At 46.2% G+C, this 24,067-nt stretch overlaps 3 protein-coding genes across 4 annotated transcripts; 2 read left to right on the top strand and 1 right to left on the bottom strand.

Moving 5' to 3' along the window:
• Nucleotides 1,132-4,127, top strand: LOC8058808 (protein PLASTID MOVEMENT IMPAIRED 1). The gene has a single exon (XM_002467536.2). The coding sequence runs from the start codon at nt 1,379-1,381 to the stop codon at nt 3,962-3,964; it is 2,586 nt and encodes an 861-aa protein (XP_002467581.1). The 5' UTR covers nt 1,132-1,378; the 3' UTR covers nt 3,965-4,127.
• On the top strand, nt 11,928-16,413 carry LOC8062860 (monosaccharide-sensing protein 2). Of its 2 annotated transcripts, XM_021463323.1 has the most exons (6): nt 11,928-12,210; nt 12,433-12,529; nt 12,918-13,484; nt 13,581-14,524; nt 15,265-15,452; nt 15,544-16,413. In XM_021463323.1, exons 2-6 carry the CDS (start codon nt 12,451-12,453, stop codon nt 15,986-15,988), a joined length of 2,223 nt encoding a protein of 740 aa, XP_021318998.1. In that variant the 5' UTR covers nt 11,928-12,210; nt 12,433-12,450; the 3' UTR covers nt 15,989-16,413. The 2 variants fall into 2 exon arrangements, with proteins under 2 accessions (XP_021318998.1, XP_002467580.1); XM_002467535.2 differs by lacking the exon at nt 11,928-12,210 and having other exon boundaries at nt 12,412-12,529; nt 15,544-16,374.
• LOC8062859 (RING-H2 finger protein ATL80) lies at nt 21,541-23,382 on the bottom strand. Its single transcript, XM_002464965.2, has one exon. The coding sequence runs from the start codon at nt 22,820-22,822 to the stop codon at nt 22,004-22,006; it is 819 nt and encodes a 272-aa protein (XP_002465010.1). The 5' UTR covers nt 22,823-23,382; the 3' UTR covers nt 21,541-22,003.

Genomic DNA, 24,067 nt, shown 5'->3' with positions numbered 1-24,067 from the left:
GAAAGGGATGAAATGTGCCAATATGGCACTACCTGCTTGTCACTAACTCTTTTTTTTTCATGAAAAGTTCAGGGCCTCTTGGCACATCATATCTTACATTACATGTTTATCTCTTGTTGAAGATACGTACTTTTTTTCCTTTTCGTGAACACATGCCTAAGCGCGTTTTTTGTCGCATTTTTCTTTTGTCAAGGTATCACAATTCATATGGTTAACCACGTCTTTTCAACCGTACTCCAGACCGAGCCGAGCGTCGTCCCTTCACAGGCGTCAGTTCAAGATGAACGCGATCATCTCATTATCAGGGAACAACAATATCTCGTCGAAATGACTCGTGAGCGAATACTAAAACCATAAGTCAACCAAAGGTTGCATAAGTATAGTCTAATATATGTATATCATGATCGGATCTCGCTACGATCAGCAGTGGCCAACAATTTTGGTAACTAAAACTACTGTACCAGCGAAGAAAATGGCGGATTGGATGACGCCTTTCACCAGCAAAATTATTGTTCACCCATCAGTGCTCCCCATCTGGTCGATCGATCGCTTTGTTGGAATAAGAACCTGCACCACACCGAGTACGGATCTGAGATACTACACGTGTAAACGGAACCGCGTTGTTTGTCTCTCCTTGGCAACTTTGCACGGTGCCGTAGCTCCGGTCGGCGAGACGACGACGGCGACGGCGACCGCGACCGGTTGGTTTCCCCGGCCAGCTTTCCGTGGCGCCGGGAGCTCGCGGGCATGCAAGACGACACGCTCCGCGTTCCCATCCCAGTAAATCTTGTCGTGGCAAGGACCGACTACACGCAGGCAAGCAAACACACACAACGCTGTACGTAGCAGGCGGACCGCGGACGACGCCCTCGTTTTCCTCTCGCATTAACGCCGGATCACATCAACTTTGCTTCGCCCTTGATCGACCCATCTGATCACACGATGCCCATGAGTCACTAGTAGCTCTGACCATCCGCCCGGCCGGCACCAGTGTCTCGTGGCCTCAATTCCGTCACTCGCTCGCCGTGCGCGCCGTGGATAAGCCACAGCCATCGGACGCCGGAGAAGGCGCATGGCACCATCGCGAGCCGTCCATCGGACCAACGACGCGGTTGCCGCCGGAGAAGGAGCAGCCGTCGGATATGATAGACATGTAGCTACACTATAGGATGAGCAGTTGTTGGTAGGTAGGCTTTCGGTTTTCAACCTGCGTGTTGGCGCCAACACGGCAGCGCTAAAAAGCTACTCACTCGACCGAGGACCCAGGACGTACGAGTTCTCCCGACTTCCTGTTCCAGCTCAAGAGCTGGAAACCCCAGTAGAGAGTACGTACGTACAAGCGATCGACTGTGACCGTGTGGGTGTGTGGGGTGTGGTCATGGCGGGATCGGGACGCGAGGGGGCTCCAGCAGCGAGCTCCGCGGGCGCCAGCCTGATGACCGACTACCTCGACCGCCCGAACGCCATCCACCGCCGCGCCGCGTCGCTCGCCATCGTGCGCTCCGGCGGCGCGCGGGCGGCCGGGGACGACGACGACGGCCCGCGCGTCGTCGACGGGCACGGGCGGGAGGACCGGAGGGCGCAGTCGTCTCGCCGACGGCCCTCGCTGTCGCTATGGCGCTCCAATAGGGCGACGGCCGTTGATTCGAGAACACCCGTTCCGGGCGCCGGGGCGCGGGGGGGTGGCAAGGATAAAGGCGGAGGGTCGTCGACGTGGAGGAGCTGGAGGCCCGTGCGCGCGCTGTCGCACCTCGGGAAGCGCCGCGCGGGGTGCCTGTTCTCGGTCCAGGTCGACGCCGCCCGCGGCGTGCCGGCGTCCATGGAAGGGTTCCGCCTCGCCGTCACCGTGCGCAAGGCGGAGACCAGCAGGGACGCCGGCGCCGTGCAGACCATGCCGTGCCGGGTGCGCGACGGCGCCGCGGAGTTCGACGAGACGCTCTTCGTCAGGTGCAGCCTCTACTTTACCGGCGGTGCCGGCACGGGGAAGCCGCTCAGGCTCCAGCCCCGGAGGTTCGTCGTGTCCGTCGTCGCCGTCGAGGGACGGGGCGCGCTTCTGGGCGCGCACACCGTTGACGTCAGCTCGCTGGTGATCGAGTCTCTCGACAAGATCAGCTCCGAGGGACGCCGCGTCAGGTGGTTCCACAAGACGTTCGCGCTCTCCTCCGGCAAGGCGGCGGCCGCCGCCGCCGGCGGAGAGCTGCAGCTCAAGCTCGGGTTTCAGCTCATGGGAGACGCAGGGCTCAGCCTCTACACGCAAGCCGGGGAGAGGGACGAGAAGTACTCTCCGGCCTCCTCCTCTCGTGCCAGGGCTCACAACAGGAACTCGTTCAGCGTTTCGACCACGCCCAAGCTTCTTTCGTCATCTGACGCTTCCATCTCACCTTCCATGAGAGCCTACAAGCAGCTTGTCGATAGGCTTCGCGTCGACGAGAATGGAGATCCTGATCATCATCATCCTGCGGTAAGGTCTCTGATACCTCGGAAGCCCGGCGACGACGAGCTTTCGGCGTCCACCAGCGACGCCGGCGACGTGTTCAGCCTCCCCGAGTACGAGGTCGTGGAGAAGGGCGTTGAAACGGTCAAAGAAGTCGTCCATTACCAGGCGCAACGCGACGTGCTGCGGGAGCTCGACTCCATTGCCGACCAGATCGAGGCCATCGAGGCGTTGATGACCAACGGCGGGAAGAAGTCGCCCAAGGCGGCGGATCAGCAGCGCCTGGACGCGGATGAAGAGATGGTGACGGTGGAGTTTCTTAGGAAGCTCGAGGTGGACGGTGTCGGTGACAAGAAGAAGCTCAAGCTGCCCGTGACGCCAAGAAGCGGGTCGCCGTCGCCAAGGAAGGCGGCGACGACGACTCCGCCCGTCGTGCCGGACTTGGGGCGGGGCATCGGCCCTGCCGTGCAAACGCGTGATGGCGGGTTCCTGGTGTCCATGAACCCGTTCGACTTGCCATTGGCGAGCCGAGATGGCCCCCCGAAGCTCGCCATGCAGGTGTCCAGGCCCTTCGTACTGCCGGGCGCCATGGCGGCGACGACAGGGTTCGACGTGCTCCAAAAGATGGCGGCGGCCGGTGGCGCCGACGAGGTGCGGGATAGGGTGGCGTCGCTCGGTGGCATGGACAATATCACGGGGAAGACGCCCGAGCAGGTGGGCTTCGAGGGCATCGCGGCGGCGGTCATCGGCGGGCGGCGCACCGAGGGCGCGAGCTCGAGCGCCGCCCGGTCCGTGCGGCTGGTGCGGAAGCTCGCCACGGCCTTGTCCGAGGGCCGGAGCGAGCGCGTCTCCACGGGCATCTGGACCGCGGGCGACGACCCGGAGACGTTGGAGGAAGTTCTCGCCTTCTCCCTGCAGAAGCTGGAGACCATGGCCGTGGACGCGCTGGCGGTCCAGGCCGAGATGGCCGACGAGGACGCGCCGTTCGAAGTGTCAGCGTCGGCGGGGGACACGACGAGCGTGTTCGACTCGCTGGTGCCGTCGGACGAGTGGTCCGAGTCTGCTGCAGGCGGTGGCTCCGACGGGCGCGTCACGCTGGTAGCGGCCATCCAGGTGCGCGACCCGTGGCGGCGGTACGAGGCGGTGGGCGCGCCGATGGTCGCCGTCGTGCAGTCGGCGAGGCTGCTGGGCGCGGCGGGCTACAGCGGCGGGAGGTTCAAGGTGAGGAGCCTGCACGTCGGCGGCGTGCAGATGAGGTGCCCGCCGTCCGGAAGAGGCGGCGGGAGCGCGAGCTGGGGCGCGGAGAGGCAGAAGCTGACGGCGATGCAGTGGATGCTCGCGCACGGGCCGGCGGCCCGCGCCGGCAAGAGGGCGACGACGCCGACGACGCCGACGGCGGCGCAGGGGAGGGCGAGAGTAGTGCAGCGGCCCGACGTCGTGTGGAGCCTGTCGTCGCGGGTGCTCGCCGGGATGTGGTTGAAGACGGTGCGGAACCCGGACGTGAGGATTGGCAAAGGCGGCGGCACGTGACGTCATCTGCGGTGACTACGTGCAGCATGAGTGCATGAGCGCATCGGGCTTAGATTTGCATCATGATGATGTAATCTCATAGATTCTGGTTGTATATGTATGTAGTGTAGTGGTGTGGATTTGCAGTTTGTATGGTAGTTACAAATTTACATTTGTTCCTTCATGTTGCTATGCTTGGATCAAAAGCCTAATAAATATGCTAGTATACGATACCCAAAAAAAACCGCCGCACTATCAAGAATTATTTTATGACGAAGAAGAAAAAGTTGATATTATAGATATCATATTTGTTTATGAAACTTATAGATATTATATTATAAACTTGGTCAAAATTATTATATACTCCCTCCATTCCAAATTATAATTTATTCGAAGAATCTTGGAAAGTTAAAGCATCTCAAGTTTAACCAAAATCATAGACAAAGTTACATGGATTTATAAAATTGAATAGCTATACTATAAAAATATAATTAAAAAAGAATCTAATAATACTTAGTTAGTATCATAAATATTATTATTTATCATATAAATTTAGTTAAACTTTTGACTTTCTAAAATTCTTAAAATGACTTATAATTTGAGATAGACAGAGTATATATATATATTTTTTTAAAAAAAACGTCTTAAATTGAACGGACGGAGTAGAGTAATCCAGATTCTGAAAAAGGTTTAGAATTTGTTCACGCTCCCTATCTTGGAGTGTGGTTAGACTGGGCCTCAAAGCCCAAGAACGAAGGAATTGCTCACCTCTGAAGCCCAAGAACTCTGCAATGCCCATGGACTGACTCGCTCGCATGTCGTAGCAGTACAGCACGGCATCAATCAGTGCGCCGGGTGAGGCCGGACCGGAGCCATGATGTCGCAGCACAAGTTCCTTCTTTTTGTCGGGACAGTCACAGGCCTTGTTTAGTTCACCCTAAAAACTAAAAAGTTTTCAAGATTCTCTGTCACATCGAATCTTGTGGCACATGCATGAAACATTAAATATAGACGAAAATAAAAACTAATTACACAGTTTAGCTGGAAATCACGAGACGAATCTTTTGATTCTAGTTAGTCCATAATTAGATAATATTTGTCACAAACAAACGAAAGTGCTACAGTACCGAAAAGTTTTCACTTTTCGGAACTAACAAGGCCACAGTCACTTTTTGTACACTGATGCTGTTGCTCACGCTGTCACGCTGCTTTCATGCAGTACAAATATAACTACTGTATGGGAGTTATCGAGAACGACGTCGTGTTCAATCGCGCGCACATATTCCCCCCGGAGCATTATCCAAGATACTGTATTGTCGATTGCAATGTTCATGTGAAGATATTTTTCTCCCCTTTCTCCTGCCCTCTGCTAGTAGGAGTACAGTGCTAACACAACCATATATATGGCATGAACAGGAAGAACTCACAGATCTGGTCAGGATACATTTGTCTGGGCAGAGGTGCCAGCTCAAGAAAAGAGCTCTACAGTGCAGAATATCATCATGCATCCAAATTTGTACTTTCGCAGCAATTAGCTTCGTCGATGAAGAGCCTGTTTTCAAAGAAACTCTGCCAAACGGTTTTTCTGACCATGAACGCTCGTGCATGCGGCACATGTGCTAATACGATGCTCAGACCAGTTGACACAACTATCGCAGATAAATTTGGGCCTTGTTTAGACGTGAAAAGTTTTTGAATTTGACACTGTATCACTTTCTTTTTTATTTAACAAACATTATCTAATTATAAAGTGACTAGGCTTAAAAGATTCGTCTCGTGATTTACAGATAAACTGTATAATTAATTTTTATTTTCATCTATATTTAGTTCATGCATGTGCCGTAAGATTCGATATAACCAATTTTTTTTAAAAAAATTAGTTTTTGTGTGAACTAAACAAGGCCTTGCCCTAAGAAAAACGGCAATCCGAATATTTCTTCGAGATCGCGTGCAGAGAGAAAGAAAAAAAGACTACGAAAGCAGATGCCTTCAGAGACGAGTCAGATTGTAGGCGGGGCGTGTTGTTAACATAATCCGCTCGCTCGCCCCGCAAAATTTGGCTTCGCGGCTATTGCGGACGGGCTGCAATTTTTTCGTGGCCTAGTGACTCCAACCCGCCAAGCCCGTTGGGCGAACGAGCAATCTCACAAGAACCCGCAAGAGCCCGCAAGAATGAAGAGTAAATACATAAGTTATGTCTTTATTTAGTAATAATAACTTTTGTTACAAGATATTTGTCTTTGTTTCTATACATGTACTTCTTGATGTTGTTATATTTGAGAACGTACAATATATAGATAGCCGGGATATGAAAATTAAAATGATAAGTGCAAAGTTGTATCATCTGTGCTCGTTAATTAATTGGATATAAATGTTTAGCTTATAGATTCTAAATTCTTATAGCAGTGGCGGATCTAGGATTTTAATCATGGGGGTACGAACGAAAACGATATAGTTTATCGATATAAACATAACATAATTAGATCACTAAACGGTGATAAAATAGTTGTGAATATAGAGTGTTAAGGTTGTCATATAAGCTGAGTAGACTAGCAATTATGTATAACAATGTATTATACATGTATATATTATTAAAGAGTATATATATTAAATGTTTTTCAAAAAATTTGGGGGGACAGCTGTCCCCCATGCTACTACTCTAGAACCGCCCCTGTCTTATAGTATATACGTGGAGAGAGACAGTATCCACATAGTCTTCATGTAGTATAGCGGGTCTCGCATGTTTAGCAGCCTAGTCTGTTATGTCCGCGGAAAATTTATCCGCAAAGTTTATAGCTTAGCGGCTGACTGCAAATCCGTATATAAACTTTGCGGCAAGCGATGCGGGTTAACGGACAGCCGCTAATGAGTCCGTCTGCCTGAGAGACGAGCCACGCCACCTCCATCCAGCTCGCCCCGATGTCTCTCAGAGCTGAGGCAAACCCTGGCGTTGCGGTGGTCCAGCGCCGACCGCCGATTAATCACTCAAGCGTTGTGAGTCTCAATCTCAACCGGCCAATCCCACGGGCCACGGCACGCACGCACACACACGTGGGCAGCCACCGCCGGTGACTCATCGGCGAGACACCCAAACGGAGGGCTCTCGCTGACACCTGTGCCGCGCCCATTCTTCTTCTCTCATCCTCGGCGGTCAGCACAGGGGACGCGAGGCCAGAGCCCAGACCCGCCATGGGAAAATCCTGTAGCACGAGTACTACTGTTGCAGAGTACTGTAGTACTAACAAAAAAAACCCACTTTAGTAGGCTATCGATAAATGGTATTTCTGTTTAACCATATCAATTAAAAAATTTCTTATATATAAGAGATACATTTTGGTTGTTTGTTTGACTATGTTGATTTATCGTGAAAAAAAACATTATTCTATATCTAATAAATAAAGCTAATTTCGGTACCGTATTAGTGACCAAAAGAAGAAAATGAGCATGTCGGCAATTAGAGTCAAGAAGAGAGTAATGGAGTTCTTCTGAGGCTTATGGATACTTTGATGTGAATATAAAAGGCAATTCAGCTGGTTAAGTTACAGTGACGTTTTTTTGGCAGCCATGGACCCATACTATGGCTACGGAAGCTCCAAAAAAAGGTGACCGATGTTATCGTGCCACGCTGAAAGCAACGTGCCGTGACGTGATGCCTACTAGTTCTACTGTGTGCTGGCACAATCTACACATACAACTATATATCTATCTAGGACGATTATGGGGTCTGAAGTGAAATCATCTAAAATTAACAATGGCCACATGGTGGTCCTTTAGTGGCCACAGACTACATCAATTTTCTTTTCACGATTCATGTCGCCTGAAATTGAGATTGATTAGTGGCTTGCTGACGCGATCAGCGTGTCTGCTTATAGCGTGTTTGATTTGTGGATCGACTCCGTCTGGCATGAGTTTGTGCGAAATCAGGTTGTCCGATGCTTTTACAAGGAATGGTTTGGTTCCCGAGATTGGCTTGATGAGATTATTACTTGGTGACGGACGACACGAAAACTGACGATGTGAACCAAACAAACATGTTAGATTCAGTCTTATTAGGATCGAATTATTTTAGACCCAACGATATGCAAAACCAAACAAGTAGCCATTAGCTATGCAAGTAAGGTAAAAATAGTGTTTTAAGTTTTAAGTTGTTCGTTCTATTTTTTATTTCAGAGCCTCATTCTCTAACGATCGATCCCGAATTCCTAATCAGTGGCAGTGTAGTAACGTATCATCTGTACTCTATACATTAGAGAAAATATCGGTGAAGGGCAAAAACACCAACGTGGAGACTCATATTACAAGTAAGTCTATTCGTTTGAGCTTATTTATCGAATTTATCAGCCACAACAAATTAGTGAATATACTTTCAGCTATGACTTTTTAGACAAATGAACAATATCTAAGCTATCCTCTTGTTTATTACTATTGTATATGTTATTGAAAAAATAATGATATGTTTGACCACAGATTACATGGATCTAACCGCTTTAGATCTCTGAAATGTTCTCGAAAACCTTGCTGGATTAAACAACGAGCCATACCACCAGAAGCTTACCTACAAGAATATTAAAAAGAGCAATTGATTTATTAGATTTCTGGGCAATGGACAAAGAGAGTGACATGTGGACTACCTCTGCGTTGCTGCCTCAATGGAAGGACGCCATTTCGAATAAAAGTAAAGGAATTCATCATGACGCATCTCCAGATAGAGAATTGCACAATGCATAATAATCCCACTTGTAGGTCGTCCAAGAATGTCACCATCATCTCGATTAGCATTGTAGATTATAAATGGAGTTCTGGGCCCTCCAGGTCGCCCATTTTCTGTGATCCTTTTTTGTTGCCACAGGATGTGCTAACAGTGTAAGGATGGGCCACTCTTTGGAGCAACCTGGTCCGTAGCCGTCCGTTTCACAAACTATTGTACCCATCGCTTGTGCTTTCTATCTATTCTCATGAAAAGCCAGGTGCAGCAGAAGGGAATCAAAATGATTTCATATGCTTCTTTTCATATATTTTTTTCGGGGAATCAAAGTGTGTATGCCTTAGGGCGTGTTTGGAATACAGAATTTCACAATATTCCTTTTTCTTTACTTATAAGTTATATTCCTTCGATGTGCCTGCGTTTAGGATCTTTGTTCATCCCCGACTCTGTTCTATTTCCTTTTTTTTGGACCCTCTCTTCCTGAAAGACATCAAGACCACAAAAACCCAGTCAGTACTCCTTTCTAAAATCTTGATACAAATATTTTCAAAACCTACTAGAATTTGAGATACAAGGCCAAGTTGAAGTTCCCTAAAATTGACCGTAAAACACGAGGGCAATGCAAAATCAAAATCACTTGAACATAAGATCATACCAGATCTTCATACACTACTAAAAAACATATATCATTGCTGGTTCTAAATTTATCATAGAAAAATAATGAATGTTTTCATCTATCTAAGATTTGAAATCACAACCTCAAGGTTCTTTGAAAAGTCCATACCATCTCAGATACTGATGTTATTCTTTTAATTTCATATTTATGAATATTTATTGTATTACATATTTGACACTCTAAACAACTTCAAATAAAAAAACAACTATAAAGTTGTAGATCTCGTCTAATATTATAACTTTGACGTAGATCTTGTCTCCAATGCAGATTGTCTAATATGAGAACTTATATCAAATAATTGGACATCTAAAATATCTCAAATGAAAAAGTTTAGATCTTATTGGGATCTACAATTTTAATACAAAATTTATTTTCATCTAATACCATATGAAAAAGTTATAGATTTTTTATGTACATATTGATGGGTTTTACTATCGTGCATAGCCACGAACAAAAGTGATATACCATCTATCATTGTTGGTTGCAAAGCAACCCGCAGCGATATATGTTTTTGTAGTACTAACAAAAAAAATTGTGATAGCCGATTGCAAGGTAACACTTCTTTTTGCTCTCCCTCTTTTCAAATGAAAAGCTAAACTTCATTCAAAAGACCATTCCAGGTGCAATGCAATTAAAATTCTTTGGGTTGCCGGCCTGCTACAACATACCAAAAGAGAATGTTTGGTAGGTTTCTAGCTTCGGTGGAGCTGAAATCTTTAGAAAAAAAACATTTAGCAAAACAATTTCTTTTGCCTTTTCTAAAGTGGATGAAAGATATTTAATGTTTATAAAGTGCCCTTATCTATTTGATCTACTTTTTTGACGTCAACTGACAATATGAGTTGATTAGCAAGGTAATCATTATATTATTACTAAAGAATACTAGTATTTTTTTTGAGGGAAAAGGAATATGCTAATCTATAAAATTTAGGTGGGGAACGCCTCCCCCGATGAAAATTCAAAAAAATATACTAATCTATCAATATGAGGTAACTATCATTTTTCATAAGCATATTAATTCTGTTTAGGTACCGTCCGGAATGTCTAAAATATCTTGTATCAGTGAGTAAACCAGTATAGAAGTCGTTCCATCCCGTATTGGTCTCAATACGGGTCCATACCGGTTGTTCCGATCAATGCTGGTTGTCAACTAATGAATAACCACCACGAGTTGAATTGAAAATTAAAATTTAGTTTACTTTTAGTTCAACTCTTTATCTAGGTCTAAAATTTAGATAATTAAAATTTAGTTCGTGATATTCAAAAAGGTCTAGCAAAAATTGTGTATGTCTTAAAGCTTAAGCCGTTCAAGATTGTAGATATAAAAGTTTTGGAGTGTCACATAGGGGGTGTTGTATAGAGTGTTCGAATATTAATAAAAAATAAAATATAGAATTCATTAGTAAACGAATTTATTAATCCTAATTATTCTATCATTAGGGCATGTGTTACTGTAGCATTTTATTATCAAATCATAAACTAATTAGACTTAAAAGATTTGTCTCACATACTAGTCACAGTCTGTACAATTAATTATTTTTTAGTCTTAAACTCTGTGGCCTTGTTTAGTTTCCAAAAAAGTTTGTAAAATTTTTCAAATTCTCCGTCACATGGAATCTTTGGCCTTGTTTAGTTCGCAAAAATTTTCAAGATTCCCTGTCACATCGAATCTTTGGTCGCATGCATGGAGCATTAAATATAGACAAAAATAAAAACTAACTGCACAGTTTACCTGTAATTTGTGAGATGAATCTTTTGAGCCTAGTTACTCCGTGATTGGACAATGTTTGTCAAATAAAAACGAAATGCTACAAAACAAAAAAATTTGCCAACTAAACAAGGCCTTTATACATATGCACGAAACATTAAATATAGATGAAAATAAAAACTAACACGGTTCATGCGTAATTTGCGAGACAAATTTTTTGAACCTAGCTAGTCTATAATTGGATAATATTTGTCAAATACAAATGAAAGTATTATAGTGTCTATTTTTCAAAATATTTTGAAACTAAACAAGTGTCCTGTATATGTAATATGTGTTCAAATATTCGGCAAGATTGGATGTAAATTGTTTTTTGAGATGCCTAGGGCCTTGTTTAGTTCCAAAATTTTTGGCAAAATGTGAATAGTACCAATTTCGTTTGTATTTGAAAAATATTGTCCAATCATGAACTAACTAGGCTCAAAAGTTTCGTCTCGTCAATTCCGACCAAACTGTGTAATTAGTTTTTATTTTCGTTTATATTTAATACTTCATGCATACCTCTAAAGATTCGATGTGACGGAGAATCTGAAAAATTTTGCAAATTTTTCTGGGAACTAAACAAGGCCTAGGTGTCCCACACGATGTTAAAGCTTGGGTCCAGGGAGTCTCCTGCCCCGCCCAATAATTCTCCCCTGCCTGTGCCCACCTGTCAATAGGCATTCTGCGCGCTGATTCACACGCCAAGTTTAGCTCAACACACCTCCCGACATTCGTACCCCACATATACCGGCCCCACATTCAGACTCACTACGGGTTGCAGACTGGGTGCCGTTGGAGAGAAGAAAAACCAACGCTGCCTCTCGCTCTCCTCTCTCCACGCACACAAGCTGGCTCCCCCACCCAGCACTCCTCGCTCTCATCTCACCCCAACCCCCTCCACCACCCCGGCCTACTGCCTCCGCAGACTGCAGGCGGCAGCTCTGCTCTGCCCTGCCCTGCCCTGCCCCCCGCGCTCTCCAATCCCAACGCGCGGCGCAAAGAAAAGCTCGGGGCTTTGCCAAAATTCACCGCAGCACTTACTCCTGTCTGGCCACCTCACCACCCGCCGCCGCCGCTGTTTAAGAAGGCCCCGCGCCCGATCGAGGATCACGAATCTTGGCCGCCGCCGCCGGAGTGAGGTAAGCCGTAAGCGAGACACCTCCCTCCTGCTTGGGTCTCTTCTTTGTAGGCTGGTTCTTTTCGAGCCCGATTTGTTCTTTGTAGCCTGGTTCTTTTCGAACCCAGTTTGTTCTTTGTTTCGCCTCCTTTGCTGGAGGACTGCAGGATAATATGAATGATGAGTGATGAACTGACGACGGACGCACGCTGTTGTCCCGTGCGTGTGTGTGGTGTCTCTGCAGGCGTAGATTTCGGCGGCCATGGGGGGCGCCGTGTTGGTCGCCATCGCGGCCTCTATCGGCAACTTGCTGCAGGGCTGGGACAATGCGACAATTGCTGGTAATTCACGATAGAAAAAAGTTTAAATTTCTTTATACAGTTGCTCCTAGATACCTTTCTATACTTGCCGCTAGGGTCCATGTTAGGTACAGTTGCAATTGTTGGGATTCCTGTCCAGATCATGCTGTGTGTTTGGTCGAATTGCTTGCGTCATAGTAGAAAAATATTCTTGCTGTTACTCTTCGATCGCAAATTTATCGGGCAGCGGTGATTTCCTCAAGCGATTCGATTCTATTGCTAACGTGATTAAATAACTGGTGGATCCACCACGCATGATCTCTCCACCTTAAACTTGCTGCCATCCAAGTCAATATGTGTCAAATTTTGAACTGACACAGATAGCTTGACTATGTTCTGACCCTGTTGACCTGATGTCTGATCTCTCCAGGAGCGGTCTTGTACATAAAGAAGGAATTCAACTTGCAGAGCGAGCCCCTAATTGAGGGCCTCATCGTGGCCATGTCCCTCATTGGGGCAACAGTCATCACGACGTTCTCTGGGGCAGTGGCCGACTCTGTTGGTAGGAGGCCCATGCTGATCGCCTCGGCTATCCTCTACTTTGTTAGTGGGCTGGTGATGCTCTGGGCGCCAAATGTGTATGTCTTGCTCCTTGCAAGGCTTATCGATGGGTTTGGTATTGGGTTGGCCGTCACACTTGTTCCTTTGTACATTTCTGAGACTGCGCCGACGGATATTCGAGGGCTGTTGAACACACTACCGCAGTTCAGTGGTTCAGGAGGGATGTTCCTTTCCTACTGTATGGTGTTTGGAATGTCCCTCATGCCCACACCTGATTGGAGGCTCATGCTTGGAGTTCTGTCGATCCCATCACTTATTTACTTTGGATTGACTATCTTCTACTTGCCTGAATCACCAAGGTGGCTCGTGAGTAAAGGAAGGATGGCTGAGGCAAAGCGAGTGTTGCAAAGGCTGCGGGGAAGGGAAGATGTCTCAGGTTTGTATGACTTTGCATGATATAGTTTATATGCAGCGGTAGTTTCTCTACAGTTTTGTTAATTAGTACTCATGCTGGTCTGGATTGAATTTACAGGGGAAATGGCTCTTCTAGTTGAAGGTTTGGGGGTTGGGAAAGATACACGTATTGAAGAATACATAATTGGCCCTGATGACGAGCTTGCTGATGAAGGGCTGGCTCCCGATCCAGAGAAGATCAAATTATATGGACCTGAAGAAGGTCTATCTTGGGTTGCCCGACCTGTTCGGGGACAAAGTGCTCTTGGAAGCGCATTAGGTCTCATCTCTCGTCATGGGAGTATGGCTAGTCAGGGTAAGCCCCTCGTGGATCCTGTGGTCACTCTTTTCGGAAGTGTTCATGAAAAGATGCCTGAGATAATGGGGAGCATGAGGAGCACATTGTTTCCCAACTTTGGCAGCATGTTTAGTGTTGCCGAACAGCAGCAGGTGAAGGCTGACTGGGATGCCGAGAGTCAAAGGGAGGGTGACGATTATGCTTCAGATCATGGTGGCGATGACATTGAGGATAACCTCCAAAGCCCACTTATTTCTCGTCAAGCAACAAGTGTGGAAGGAAAGGAGATTGCTGCACCTCATGGTAGCATAATGGGTGCTGTGGGAAGAAGCAGTAGCCTGCAGGGAGGGGAGGCAGTAAGCAGCATGGGCATTGGTGGAGGATGGCAGTTGGCGTGGAAATGGACTGAGAGAGAGGGCGAAGATGGGGAAAAGGAAGGTGGCTTCCAGCGTATTTATTTGCATGAGGAGGGCGTACAAGGCAGGGGTTCTATATTGTCATTACCAGGAGGGGATGTTCCTCCTGGTGGTGAGTTCGTCCAGGCTGCAGCTCTTGTGAGTCAACCAGCTCTTTACTCAAAGGAACTGCTGGAGCAACGTGCTGCTGGTCCTGCGATGATGCATCCATCTGAGGCAGTTGCTAAAGGTCCAAGATGGGCTGACCTGTTTGAGCCTGGAGTGAAGCATGCACTGTTTGTTGGCATAGGAATACAGATCCTGCAACAGGTAACAAGTCTTTGCCTGTATCGAATAACATGCACCCCTTACGCCTTACTGCACTTGGTATTGGTACTTAATTTAGCACTTCTGAAATGCCAAAAGAATTTCTTCTAGTCCTTTGATGCATTAAAGTTCTCTCAAAACTAATGAGGTAAATTAAGCATGCTCATGACCTGTGCTTTACTTCCGCTAGTAACTTTCTTAAGTTCTTACTTTTGGCCTTACCAGCAAAGACAGGAACCTGGGATTTATGGTAAGCAACTCAGTGGTATTTTACTGCTGTTTCTGAACAAAAAAAACCTGATGATATGGCTGATGCTAATCTGGTAGCTAGTTTTTCGATCAAACTGCAAATCCTAATAATAACTCTTTAGTTCCTAGCACAAGTGAAGTCAGCTTTGATATCTTGTAGCTGTTAGCCAGTTAATCATAATTTCTTTTTGCTGTTGTGTAATGCATAACGCAACTCTAATAAATAAATAAAAAATACTGGGAAACTGCTGTGAGTCGGCAGTGGTGCTTTTCGGTGTAGTTTAGGTCACAGAACTTGAGTAATGTTATTTATCAGAAGTATGGAAACAGTATGCTAATATCTTCTCCCCATAAATACATTTGTCATATATGGCTTTAAAATGTTTCAGCATAACATTTCATGTTTGTGGCATATGTTTGTTTTTGTTTTAACTGTTTCTTCATCAATGAGGTACATAAAGTGTTACTGTGTTCATTAACTATCTTTTATGTAGTTTGCTGGCATCAATGGTGTTCTCTACTACACTCCTCAAATTCTTGAGCAAGCAGGTGTTGGTGTTCTTCTGTCGAACATTGGCCTTAGCGCATCTTCTGCATCAATTCTTATTAGTGCCTTGACAACCTTATTGATGCTTCCAAGCATTGGTATTGCAATGAGGCTCATGGATATGTCTGGAAGGAGGTTAGGCTTTGTGCTTCCTTATCTTTGCTTAAAGACACTCTTCAGTACAAGTAAAAACCGTAATAATTCTTGTATCTTGTTTCTCATCCAGGTTTCTTCTCCTTGCGACAATCCCTATCTTGATAGTTGCCCTAGCTATCTTGGTCGTGGTCAATATTGTGGATGTGGGAACCATGGTGCATGCTGCACTCTCCACGATTAGTGTCATAGTCTATTTCTGCTTCTTTGTCATGGGGTTTGGGCCTATTCCCAACATTCTCTGTGCAGAGATCTTTCCCACCACCGTCCGCGGCATCTGCATAGCCATCTGCGCCTTAACCTTCTGGATTGGTGACATTATCGTGACATACACACTTCCTGTGATGCTGAATGCCATCGGGCTCGCTGGTGTCTTTGGGATATACGCCGTCGTTTGCATCCTGGCTCTTGTATTTGTATTCATCAAGGTGCCAGAGACAAAGGGCATGCCTCTCGAGGTCATCACTGAGTTCTTCTCCGTTGGAGCAAAGCAAGCCAAGGAAGCCAGGGAAGATTAATCACCCAGACCCAGATATCAGCATCGCTTGCGGACTTGCGGTAATTTTGTGGTTTGCATACTTCGCTGTGGTTGAATCCTGTGATGTCTTGTGAAAGAAACTTGACCGACGAAGTGGGGACCGGGGGACCGCAGGGCACCTAAAGAGATGATTTGGCTGTACATTGTGAGGCTTGATTCTGTCATAGACTGGCCTTCAGAACTAGGAAGGATGTGTAGATCATCATCTGTTATTTTTTTTTGCTTGGAGACTTTGTGCTTGTGTTCGTTGGTTTTTTTTTTGGGGGCCTATGTAACTAGTGGTGTATGACAGTTATGCTATTGGTTTCTTTGTGTTGTCAACTTCATCTCTGTCAGTACTGTATTTGCGCAGCGAGTGCGTGGAAATCCTGTTGTTGGCAGAATGCTAGTGCAGTTGTGTTTTCAGTTTATTGGTAGCTGGTAAAGTGAAAGGGCCTTCGACTTCCGGTTGTTGAGGAAAGATCACTGGTGGTTTGTTCTGTTCCTGTGGTCATCTCCATTAGTGGCAGAGAAAGTAGAATTGCAGCTACTAGCGGAGTGCATGAGTGCGTCTCCCGGAGACAGAATGAAGAATTATAGCCGTCTGATCTGATACGTAGGCCTCCAATTTGAGACTGGCAAGCATAATCCCTGTTGGCTGTTTGAGTGTAGCCAGTGATCAGTTCTAGGGCTTTTCATGGTTTGCTTTGGCGACCCATATATATTATGCACAGAGAAAAAGGCCATGTGTTCGCTTCTAGTGGGTCCCTTTGGTTTGAAGGATCGCGATGGAAAAGCTGAGGTCCCAAGTTGCCGGCAAAGCTCTTTGTGTGGAGAATATCTGGAGGAAGATGTCGGATGAGAGATGGTCCTCTCATTTGCAGCTTTTCAGATATATCAGGGTCACGCTACGTACTGGAGTGGCATCGGATCATGCCACTGCAGGTTTTGTGTTTCCGTTTTTGTTGGCTACTAGCTGCAAAGTCAGTGTAGACACCTGATGGCGGATCTTGGACAAGATTTCAGGGGTGCCAAATCTAATTTGATTGATGAACGAAAAGAGGAGACATACTAGTATTTTTTATTGTCAATTTAGTGGTGAAACTAAATACTTTACTTAACTAATACTCCTACATTATATGCCTGTGTACACCGTGCCTTTGTAGCAAGCAGTGAGTCACTCTGGGCAAAAATAACCGAGAACCGAAATAACTAAAACCGAAACTGAGAACTTTGGTTCCTAATTCAGTTCCTACTTTTCCAGAACCGAAATTTACTAGGTTAATTCGGTTCCTGGGCTCGGTTAACCGAAATAACCGAAGTTTACAAAGGCCTTTATAGCTCAGCCCACTAGTTGTTGGTATAGGTATATATTGTTCCTCCTCGCTACACAAACCCTAAGACACAACCATCCCCATTTTTTTCCTCTCCCCAGGCGCCAGGCACTGTGTGTGGCGCATGCACATATGCTCCCCCTTCCTATTCCACTGACAGCCTCCTCAGCTCCTTTCCCACCGCCAGGTGCCCACCAATCCCCGTCCCCACTCCCCACTATCACGCCGCATCTGCCGCGCTCGCCTAGAGGGGAGCCACCATGCGCCACCGCTTGGACCTGAGGGGCATTCGCAAGAGCCGCGTGCTTGCCCGCTGCTTGGACTGGAGCATGGAGGGCGAGTCATCGAACTGCCTGGAGTCCTCCGCCATCGCCTGTCGACGAAAGCTAGTCGACAGTCTACCTTGGGGTATACCCACGGTAGTAGTTTATCGGTAGACGGTACGAAAGCTACGAACTCGATGGTGATGCAAGACACAGACAAGGTTTTTATCCAGGTTCGGCCACCGTGTGGGCGTAATACCTACGTTCTGCGTCTGATTGTATTGGATTGTGTTGAGATAATAATGTGTCCTAGGGGGGTCCCTTGCCCCTCCTTATATAGTCCGGAGGGCAGGGTTACAGATCTGGAAACTAATCCTAGTCGGTTACAATTGCCATAGATAGTTCGATATCAATTCCTATTCTAACCGACTAGAATCCTGCTTGATCTCCACATCTTGTTTCCTTGCGCGAAACTCCGAGCAGTCAGATCAAGCCTCAAACTCGTCTGGTAATGGGCCAAGCCTCCTTGCCCAAGTCTAGCCGTAAAGGTATAGGGGTTTATACCCCCACACCGCCTCTGCTGCCGGCGAGGGACGAGGAGTGCCAGAACTGATGCCATGTTTTCCCCCATTTTTCTCGATTTTTTCTTCTGTTTCGTTGTTGTGTAATGGATAGCTCGTTTCTAATCGAAACCGAACCGAACTAACCGAGACCAAAATTCCTCGGTTCCTAGTTTGCTAACTGATTGATCGGTTCCTAATTTTATGCTAACCGAATTTCATAAAAAACCGAGGAACCAAACCGATTGGTCTCGTTAACCGAATGCCCAGGCCAAGCAGTGAGTGAGAATCTTCACAGCGTGTTGATCATTTAATTTTGAGCATACATGGCGGACAAAAAATGTATATATTAGAACATTTCTTTGGTGAATATTGAAATCTATTTCATTTTTGCTCTTGTTCTTTGTAGGATTTGAGAACGGGAATTGTCAAATTCATTTGCTTGATTTTATTTTTTAGGCGATGGATCTCAATCGTTGGATAGGAAATGGACGGTCTATAGATTGCATCACGTCTTATTCATATTCGTCCTCACAATCCCGTTCCCACCTCCCACCTGCTAGCTCCCCCGCCGTCATCGCCTCGTTGCGGTGTGGTACGGCTGCGGTCGTGGAGCTCCAGCGAGCCCCTACCATGTCCGTGGCGAACTCCCTCTTCCCCTTTTCCCTCTGCCGCCACTTACTTTTCCAACTTCATTGACAAATATTAAATATAGACGAAAATCTTTAGACGCATGCATTAAGTATTAAATATAGACGAAAATAAAAACTAATTGTACAGTTTAGTCGAAATTGACGAGACGAATCTTTTGAGCCTAGTTAGTTCATGATTGGACAATATTTATCAAATACAAACGAAAGTGCTACTATTTCTATTTTGCAAATTTTTTTTAGAACTAAACAAGGCCCAGATTGAAGATGAAAATTTTTTTGGTGTCAAATAGGATATGTCGGAAGGATTTCGGGAGGTGTTTTTAGAAACTAATAGAAAACAAATTACAAATTACATAGCTCGTCAGGAAACTGCAAGACAAATCTATTAAGCATAATTAATCTGTCATTAGCATATGTGGGTTACTGTAGCACTTAAGACTAATAATGGACTAACTAGGCTTAAAAGATTCGTCTCGCGATTTTCAACCAAACTGTGTAATTAGTTTATTTTTTTATCTACATTTAGTGTTCTATGCATATATCTAAAGATTCAATGGGATGAATGAAAATTCTTTGGTTGAGGAACTAAACAGGGCCTAAGACAGTAAGACGTCATGATAAAACTAAGGTCTTGTTTACATAAACTAAAATAAGCTGCTAGCTGTAAAAAAATTGTAACTAATCAAAACAACCCATCTTATAGTCTAGTTTATAGACCATTTAAACTACGCAACCTCGTTTATAAAAAAACTATTAGCTCACTCTCTCTGACACTATTGCAGCTTATAAGAAGTTTGATCTTAACGGGCCATAATCTAAGTGAGACAAATGGTCGAACTTGAAAAAAATACCTTAGGGAAAAAGAAGACACCGTACATTTTCGAGCTGTGAGAGCTAAGTAATAACTGTAGACAGTCAAAAAAAAAGTAATAACTGTAAAAACAGAGGCAGAAAAGAGTTTCCGTGTTGCGGGCTGGTGGCAGTTGGGAGCTGACGGCTGACGCTATTTGTCTCGTCACGTTGGCACCACCAACCAGAAGACATGGCATGATCGCCCTCGTGTCGTGTCCGCCTGTCCGCGGCCGCCGTCACCATCACGGCTGGCTATAACCGTGCATGTCCGAGCTAGAAATCGCCAAATCGGTGACTTACACGTCTACACTTAGTCTAGGCCTTGTTCCCAAAAATTTTACAAAATTTTTCAGATTCTCCGTCACATCAAATCTTTAGACATATGCATGGAGTATTAAATATAGATGAAAATAAAAAAGTAAAGTCCACCACCGGTCCCTAAACTTGTACTGTCGTGTCATCCCGGTCCCTAAACTTACAAATCGATCGTGTAGGTCCTCGAACTTGTTCGTCTGTGTCATCTCGGTCCCTAAACTTGTTCAGTTGTGTCATTCCGGTCCCTAAACTTAGAAATCACCCATTTAGGTCCTTAAATTTGTTCAGTTGTGTCATCCCGGTCCCTAAACTTGGTTTTGAATCTCATCTGAGTCAAAACAAAGCGATTTAAAAACTCTATATCAAAAAATAATTTATAACTTTTTCATATAAACTCGAATAAAGACAAACTTTATACCAAAGTTATAGTCCTGAGCACAATCTACAACTTTGTAGTTGAAAAGTTTTTTATTTGAAGTTGTTTAGTGTTATAAAATTTAATTTTAAATTTTAAATTTCAAAATCTATAAACTTATAAAAAATATTTTAGGACCCTAAATGATTTTAATTTAAAAACTTTTCAACTGCAAAGTTGTAGATCACGTCGCTGCCTACAATTTTGATATAAAGTTTATCTTTATTTGAGTTCATATGAAAAAGTTATGAGTTATTTTTCAATATAAAGTTTTTAGATTCGTCCTGTTTTGACCCAGATGAGACTTAAAAACAAGTTTATGGACCGGGATGACACAATTGAGCAAGTTTGAGGACCTATATGAGAGATTTTTAAGTTTAGGGACCAGAATGATACAACCGAACAAGTTTAGGTACCTAAACAGTCGTTTTGGGAGTTTAAGGACCGGGATGACACACCCAAACAAGTTTAGGGACCGCTGATGGACTTTACTCAAAATAAAAACTAATTGCACAGTTTGGTCGGAATTGACGAGATGAATCTTTTAAGTCTAGTTAGTCCATAATTGGACAATATTTGTCAAATACAAACGAAAATGTTACTATTCCTATTTTGCAAAAAAATTTGAAAGTAAAAGAGGCCCTACTCTACAGGATGCGTGCTTGCATGCGCACAGCTGAAGTTCGTGCGCGGGTGGAAATGGAAATGGAACCACCTTTTTCACCAGCAGATCATGCAGATCGACCATGGATCCCATAAAGCGGTAAACCAAGCTCAAGTTTCTTCAGCGTGTGAGCTGTTGAGCCAGCCAGCACTGCAAGTTTCATCTGATCTGACGGCAGCAATAATGAAATGGAGCAGGTTTAGGATCTAGGAATTCTCTCATTGTTTAACGCGGTAACCGATGATGCTTCCAATTATCTGAGATGGAAGGGGAAGACAAAAGCCTCGCGCTCAGGCACATGCTATAGCTTTCGTTGATGGCCATCCTGGCGATGCGAGGCGAGGCAGCGACCTAACCCCTGAAGCAGACTGCTCCACCACTCCACTTCGGACGCACATCTCCCCTCCCCTGCCCATCCCCCATCACCCACATTGACACCTTGCTAGAAGATGATCCAACGGCTTGTCAGCATCCAAGCTGTTAACATCACAGAAATATAATGCCAAAGCACACCTAGTCTAGTATATACTGATGAGAGAAACTCCATGTTTTTTTTATAAAAAAAACATCCATGGTTTAAATCCTCTCTACTTCAGTCACTGCAAATAGCCTTTCAGTACAAACTAGAAACTACTACTAGTATATATAACACAAATATATATTTTTTACCCCAATTCACAATTTCCCTTTACAGTTACCAGCTGCAAAGTTTCCAACAGATGTGATGCCCCCCCACAAGCCAAAGTTGCTGCTGAACTCCAAAAGGTTGTACAAAAAGAATCACATTTTTTTCTCTCCTTCTACTAGTTATTCTTCGTTTTCATTGCTTTAGAGGGGATCTTGGCTGCGCTAATGACATGTGGGCACGGGCTGATGGTGGCAGCTCAACAACCCAGGAGTAGGACCGGCCTGGCCCCACCCGTCAGACAATCAGACAACCGGCCAACTACTGCTGATATACTACGGCAAGAATCCCCCACCGCCACCGCCGCGGCGGCCTCCGCTGCTGCCACCGCCGCCGGCGGCGGACGAGGAGGCGAGGACGGCCTCCAGGACGACGGCCTCGCACTTGCGGCAGCGCTTGGGGGGCGCCGGGTCGTCCAGGACGATGGGGCGGCGGCAGGACGGGCAGGAGGAGTTGGAGCGCAGCCAGGTGTCGACGCACGCGACGTGGAACCCGTGCCCGCACTGCGGCATCACGCGCACCTCCTCCCGCTCGCCGAACTCCGCCAGGCAGATGGCGCACTCCGCCAGCAGCTCCTCCGCCTTCGCCTCCTCCTCGCCCTCCGCGGCCGGCGCCGCGCCGCGCGCCGCCGCGGCCGCCGCCACCGCGTCCGCGTACGCCAGCTTCGGCAGCGCCTTCAGCGCCTTCTTCTTCAGCCCTTTGCTGGCAGCGGCGGTAGTGGTGTTAGTGGCCACGCTCGCGCCGGTGGCCTGCTGCGCGTGGTGGTGGTGGTGGTGGTGCCCGCCGCCGCCGCCGCCGCCGCTGCCCGGGTTGCTCGAGGGGGACGCCGGGGCGGCGCCGTCGTCGGCCTCCGCGCCCCTGTTGCGGCGGCGGGACCGGGCGCAGCGGGCGACGGCGGCGAGGCCCACGACGCAGATGAGCGCGCAGAGGAGGGCGGCGAGGATCACCACGACATCGGAGTTGACGGCCGGGGGCGGGTCGGCGGGCGGGATGCCCGGGATGCGGCTCGGGCTCTGGTTCGGGTTGGGGAGGATGGCGCCGCCGCTGTCGCTGCTGCTCTGGAGGAGGCGCCGCGAGTACGACGGCCGGAGCATCGCCGGCGGCGTCGGTCGCGCGCCCGGTGGGTGAGGGGCGTTTCCGTCAGAAGGGAGCGGCGAGAGGACGCAAAGGGGAGGTCCCGACCCGTCCCGGTCTCGGAGGTTGGGATGGTTAATGACGGAGAAGGGCAAGCGTCCGGGTGAAGCTTTCGGGTAGGGAGTGGGAGGGAGGACTGCCGGACCCGGACTGCCTTGCGTTGTGGGCGGAACGGCGCATTTGACGACTATGCCCTTCGTGTTCCCCGCATTGCAAGCTTCCTACAGTAGCTCTTGGAGGGGGGAAAAAAATCCAACTACATTATTGGTCCTAGACTCCTAACAACACTTCCCATCCATTGGCTCTGCCCCTCTACAGCTCTACCATGCTGGTATAACAAGGTCCGTGCAAATATGCACCTAAATACAAGGATCTTTAGAAATTTTAGTAAAACATAATACGAGAAACGGAAATGACTTTGATACCCCCCTCAATCAACTTCTTGTGGTTCTTGCCGTGGAGTCGTGCCAAACAACCATCTAAAAAATGGCTCCTTGTAAGGATTCACGAGGTTGCAGAGCCATTTTACATTTTTGTATAAGAAGTTGGAACTACGACTTTTCTCGGCTCCTCACAAATTTGACACGAATTATTATAAAACCATGGTTAGAGCTTTTTTTCTATATGTTTTTTTTTTCAAAATGGTTTTAGCTAAGCTACTCCATATAAGAGGAGTTGGAGTTAGAGCCGTGCCAAACTGGCACGTAATCTCTAGATGAACTTTCTTGCTGATGTGTGAGCTAAGACTATGGGTCTGATTGACATAGCTCACAATAGCTTTATAAGTTGTTGTGAGTTGTTTTTTTTTTCAAACACCCATTTCCAATATAGCTTCATAGGTGAAGTTATTTTTCTCCCCTTCTCACAAACATATGAGTTGGCATGGAGTTGAAAAAAAAAATAGCTTATCTTAGTCGTCTTCCTAGTTTCTCTTTTTGTTATCCATGCATGAAGTTGTTGGTGAAGCTGTTTTACCAAATATTTTTTTTTTCAAAACAGCTCAGCTTCACCTAAAAAATTACTCATAAAGACATTTTCCAAAAAGAAAAAACGGCTTCACTAGTGAAGCTGAGTTGTGCCAAATAAGCTCTTTCTAGTGGTTTTAGGTTAGGACTATCCCTATAATCCTTATATTACGGGTCAAAGTTTAAATCCTTATATTTTGGAACGAACATTAGATGTTGAGACTTGAGAGCATAGCTCAC

This window comes from Sorghum bicolor, chromosome 1, assembly GCF_000003195.3.
Source record: "Sorghum bicolor cultivar BTx623 chromosome 1, Sorghum_bicolor_NCBIv3, whole genome shotgun sequence".
NCBI classification, from domain to species: Eukaryota; Viridiplantae; Streptophyta; class Magnoliopsida; order Poales; family Poaceae; genus Sorghum; species Sorghum bicolor.
This window is presented reverse-complemented; position numbering and strand designations above follow the sequence as displayed.

Excerpts from the sequence above, each read along its gene's own strand:
- LOC8058808 (XM_002467536.2), top strand. The coding sequence starts at position 1,379 with ATGGCGGGATCGGGACGCGAGGGGGCTCCAGCAGCGAGCTCCGCGGGC.
- LOC8062860 (XM_021463323.1), top strand. The coding sequence starts at position 12,451 with ATGGGGGGCGCCGTGTTGGTCGCCATCGCGGCCTCTATCGGCAACTTG. Across the intron at positions 12,530-12,917 it reads GGACAATGCGACAATTGCTG|GAGCGGTCTTGTACATAAAG; the intron begins GTAATTCACGAT and ends TGATCTCTCCAG. Across the intron at positions 15,453-15,543 it reads ATGGATATGTCTGGAAGGAG|GTTTCTTCTCCTTGCGACAA; the intron begins GTTAGGCTTTGT and ends TTTCTCATCCAG.
- LOC8062859 (XM_002464965.2), bottom strand. The coding sequence starts at position 22,822 with ATGCTCCGGCCGTCGTACTCGCGGCGCCTCCTCCAGAGCAGCAGCGAC.